Raw genomic sequence first — 5080 nt, 5'->3', positions numbered from 1 at the left:
GTGGTGGTGCACACTTGTAATCCCAACTACTCGGGAGGCTGAGGCAGGAGAATTCCCTAAATCCGGGAGGTGGAGGTGGAGATTGCAGTGAACTGAGATCGCGCCATTGCACACCAGCCTAAGTGACAGAGAGGGATTCCATCTCAAAAAAAACAAAACCAAAAAAAAGCACAAATAGCTGTGAAAGCATACTTGTAGGATGGAGTTAAAACAGATGAAATGGATGAAACAGTCTGCATAAGAAACACATGACAACCGTGTGCGGTGGCTCACGCCTGTAGTCCCAGCACTTTGGGAGGCCAAGGTGAAATGCACCTGTAATCCCAGCTACTCAGGAGGCTGAGGCAAGAGAATCACTTGAACCCAAGAAGCAGAGGTTGCGGTGAGCCAAAATCGGGCCACTGCACTCCAGCCTGGGTGACAGAGCAAGACGCTATCTCTAAAAAAAGAAAGAAACACATGACTTACTCCTCCTAACCCTTACAGAGAAATCTGTGGAGAGGCTCTATGGCCATACCTTATTTGGCATGGATGAGACTGGGGATAAGAAGCCCTACGGATAGCTGGGGGGTAGTGAATGCCCACTTTCTGAAGTGTGAGATCGCCAATGTCATTTCCCTGCTCAACTCCCAGAACAACAGCGGCCAGGCCTGTGCCACTCATACAGCAGTAAGGAAGTAAAGAACAAAAGTGATAACAGGTAAGAACATCAGCCTCTGGGAAGCGAAAATGAGGCAGAGAGGAGAATAACACATATGACAACTGCTTTCTGTTAGAAGACTTTCAGTATGACCTCTCAAACTATATTCATGCATTTTTTTAAGAATCTTAAGACAATCAATATGTTTAAATCATTCGCTTTGATAAAAGGTTTTTGTTTTCACATCTTCTTTCCTTTTACTAAAAAAATTTTCAGAAAATTGCAGTTAATAAAAGGCACAAACAAATCAACAGGTATATACCAGTGGAAAACACAATATAAAACTCAAAATGCCATTGGCTTCCTTAGTTGGTAAAGAACACAAAATGTAACAGGCAGAACAGGCAGAAACAGTTTGTTTCAAACAAATTAAAAAGCTACGTGTTTTTTAAATTCTCCCCAAGTTGGATACACACACACCCACAAAAATAGTGTGTGAAGGAAAGCTGTCATACACAAGAAGTTGTAACCTGAATTATTCAAGGAAAAACATGTTGAAATAGGAATTAACAGAGTCAGCAACAGATTAATAATTTTTAATTGAATCTTAAAATCCTACATGGCTCTAAGCAATACAACATAAAGTACTGCTAAGTACAAAGGAAAGTCTGCACAGCTTTTAGCAAAAATGCTTTTCCGAAAAAATTAATGCAATCAGCAGACCAAGGAGACTACAGTTAAACATCAGAGCTATAACTTCTCATATCTGTGTCAGAAAATCCTATTTATCTACAACAAACTGAAATTTCAGGACAAAACAGAGACTTTTAACATTAATTCTTACTTTACTTACTTTAAATTCTGCAATAAAAGGTTTTTTAATTGGATTAACACAGTACATGCCCAAGTTCATATTTTGTAGTTGTTTTTGTTAATCTGTATGTCATTTTCATCCTTACCTTCTCCCCACCTGGCTTCACCACAGTGAAAACTTCACTCCAGATCTGAATCCCAGTGGTTTCTGGATCAGAACCCCCTCTCCATGAAAATCCTGTTAACGGTTCTTCTGGGTCACCCAACCAATTTGAACGGCCACTTTCCTTCTACAGGAGAAGTAAGAAATATCCATTAAATCTTAATTGAAAATTTTATGCATCAAGGATAATCTATGAGCTTATTTTGCGTTTTTGAACATTAAAGTCTCACTTTTTACTTGAAATAAAATAATTCTATCTTACCTGAGAATATAAGTATCGTAGCATAAAATCCAGAATGAAAGACTTGCCCTTTCGGAAGGCACCAGCCACTGAAACCACCACCACATCAAGATCTCGGATGTGGTCCTGCAAGAGGATGCTGGCCAAGGCTTTCTCATCTAGCTCAAAGGAATGTTGTTCTTTCTGAACCAAAACAACTTGCACTGGTTCAGGCTTGCCGCTCTCCATGGCATCACCTATGTTCATGTAGAGAAAAAAAAAATAGTGTCAAATTTTTTAAATATGTTTTTGAATGTGAGGAAAACAAAAACTTCTTAAACAGGGCACAAGGCCGGGCTCAGTGGCTCATGCCTATAATCCCAGCATTTTGGGAAACCAAAGCAGGATAACTTGAGGCTAGGAGTTTGAGACTACCCTGGGAAACAGTGAAACCCAGCTCTACAAAATTAAAAAAATTAGCAGCCGGGTGAAGTAGCTCACGCCTATAATCCCAGCACTTTGGAAGGCCAAGGTGGGCAGATCACCTGAGGTCGGGAGATTGAGACCAGCGTAGCCAACATGGTAAAACCCCGTCTCTACTCAAAATACAAAATTGGTCAGACGTGGTGGCGCATGCCTGTAATCCCAGCTTCTCGGGAGGCTGAGGCAGGAGAATCGCTTGAACCCAGTAGGCGGAGGTTGCAGTGAGCTGAGATCACGTCATTGCACTCCAGCCTGGGTGACAAGAGCAAAACTCCATCTAAAAAAAAAAAAAAAAAAAACCAGGCTAGGCACAGTGGCTCATGCCTGTAATCCCAACACCACTTTGGGAGGCTGAGGTGGATGGATCACGAGGTCAAGAGATCGAGACCATCCTGGCCAACATGGTAAAACCCCGTCTCTACTAAAAATACAAAAAAAAAAAAATTAGCTGGGCATGGCAGAGCACACCTGTAGTCCCAGCTACTCAGGAGGCTGAGGCAGGAAGGTTAGTTGAACCCAGGAGGTGGGGACTGCAGTGAGCTGAGATCGTGCCACAGCACTACAGCCTGGGCGACAGTGCAAGACTCCATCTCAAAAAAAAAAAAGGTGGGTGTGGTGGTGCACACCTCTAATCCCAGCTACTCAGGAGGCTGAGGCAGGAAGGTTAGTTGAACCCAGGAGGTGGGGACTGCAGTGAGCTGAGATCGTGCCACAGCACTACAGCCTGGGCGACAGTGCAAGACTCCATCTCAAAAAAAAAAAAGGTGGGTGTGGTGGTTCATGCCTGTAACCCCAGCACTTCGGGAGGCCAAAGCGAGTGGATCACCTAAGGTCAGGAGTTCAAGACTGGCCAACATGGCAAAACCCTGTCTCTACTAAGAAATACAAAAATTAGCTGGGTGCAGGTATCTATAATTCCAGCTACTTGGGAGGCTGAGACAGAAGAATTGCTTGAACCTGGGAGGTGGAGGTTGCAGTGAGCCAAGATTGCGCCATTGCACTCCTGTAGTGGTGTACACCTGTAGTCCTAGCTACTTGGGAAGCTAAGGCAGGAAGACTGCTTGAACCCAGGGTTTTGAGGTTACAGTGAGCTATGATCACACCACTGTACTCCAGCCTAGGTGACAAAACAAAACAAAACAAAATGAACACAAAAGTACTAACCATAGAAAGGCCAGGCACAGTGGTTCACCCCTGTAATCCCAGCACTTTGACAGGCCGAGGTGGGTTGATCACTTGAGGTCAGGAGTTCAAGACGAGCCTGGCCAACATGACCAAACCCTATCTCTACCAAAAAATACAAAAATTAGTCAGGTGTGGTGGTGCACACCTGTAAGTCCCAGCTGCCCAGGAGGCTGAGGCATGAGAATAACTTGAACCTGGGAGGCAAAGGTTGCAGTGAGCCAAGGTCATGCCATTGCACTCCTATCTGGGTGACAGATAAGACCCTGTCTCAAAAAAAAAAAGTACTAACCATAAAAGAAAATAAAATGACAACACAGACTTCATTAGAATTAAATTTTGTTCACTTAAAGACTTCAGTAAGTAAAAGTGCAAGCCATAGGATAGGAAAGAGTATTCACAATATCTATTTCCAAAGGACCCACATCCAGCATCAACATAGCAATCCATAAGAAAAAAAACGAACATTACAAGTTTTAAAATAATAATGATGAATAAAAGACTGTAAACAGGCACTTCACACACACACACACAAAAAGATATACAAATCCTATTAAAAGGTGATTCCAGCCGAGTGGGGTGGCTCACACCTGTAATCTCAGCACTTTGGGGGCCAAGGCAGGTGGATCACGAGGTCAGGAGTTTGAGACCAGTCTGACCAACATGGTGAAACCCCGTCTCTACTAAAAATACAAAAATTAGCTGGGCGTGGTGGCACGCACCTATAATCCCAGCTACTCAGGAGGCTGAGGCAGGAGAATCACTTGAGCCCAGGAGGCAGAGGCTGCAGTGAGCTGAGATCATGCCACTGGACTCCAGCCTGGGCAACAGAGCGAGATTCCGTCTCAAAAAAAAAAAAAAGGTGCTTCCATATCATTACTTAACAGCGAAATGTAAATTAAAACCACAATAAAATACCACTACCTGCCCATCAGAATGCCTAAAATTTAAAAGACTGACTATATCAACTATGGGACAGGGTATGGAGCAACTGGAATTTTCACACCTTCTGATAGGAGCACAAAATACTACAGCCACTTCAAACAACTGTTTGGCAGTATCTACAGAAATTAAATATATCTGTGATCTGGCAATTCTCCTAGGTATACACCTAAGAGAAATGAATGCCTATGTCCACCAAAAAATATATATACAAAAATGTAGAGTTAGGCATGATAGCTCACATGTGTAGTCCCAGCTACTTGGAGGGCTGAGGCAGGAAGATTACTTGAGCCCAGGAGTTCAAGACCAACATGGACAATATTGCAAGACTCTATCTCAAAAACAGAAAGTTCATATCAGCTTTACTCAAAACAGTCCAAAAGTGGAAATCAAACATCTATCAATAATTATCAAACGTCTATCAAACACACTTTTTAAAGTGTGTTTGCCACTGCTAAGCTTTCTATATGTATTATTTAATCTTCAGAACATCTCTATGATATAAATAATACTGCTCCATTTTAAAAAGAAGGAAATGGCCAGGCTCAGTGACTCACACCTGTAATCCCAGCACTTTGGGAGGCCAAGGCAGGTGGATCACTTGAGGTCAGGAATTTAAGACCAGCCTGGCCAACAT

The 5080-nt window shown here is 42.7% G+C and overlaps 1 protein-coding gene across 1 annotated transcript in view; it reads right to left on the bottom strand.

Annotated features, from left to right (window-relative positions):
• Nucleotides 1-5080, bottom strand: part of ATL3 (atlastin GTPase 3) — a 56963-nt gene that overhangs the window by 39890 nt on the left and 11993 nt on the right. The window contains exons 2-3 of the mRNA XM_017516888.2: nt 1879-2093; nt 1600-1743 (exon numbers count right to left, since the gene is read on the bottom strand). Coding sequence (XP_017372377.1) covers nt 1600-1743; nt 1879-2093 — 359 coding nt within the window. The remainder of the gene's footprint in view (nt 1-1599; nt 1744-1878; nt 2094-5080) is intronic.

This window comes from Cebus imitator, unplaced genomic scaffold (genome assembly GCF_001604975.1).
Source record: "Cebus imitator isolate Cc_AM_T3 unplaced genomic scaffold, Cebus_imitator-1.0 Scaffold609, whole genome shotgun sequence".
Lineage (NCBI taxonomy): Eukaryota > Metazoa > Chordata > Mammalia > Primates > Cebidae > Cebus > Cebus imitator.
The sequence above is the reverse complement of the archived record's forward strand: the minus strand, read 5'-3'. Positions and strand labels throughout refer to the sequence as shown.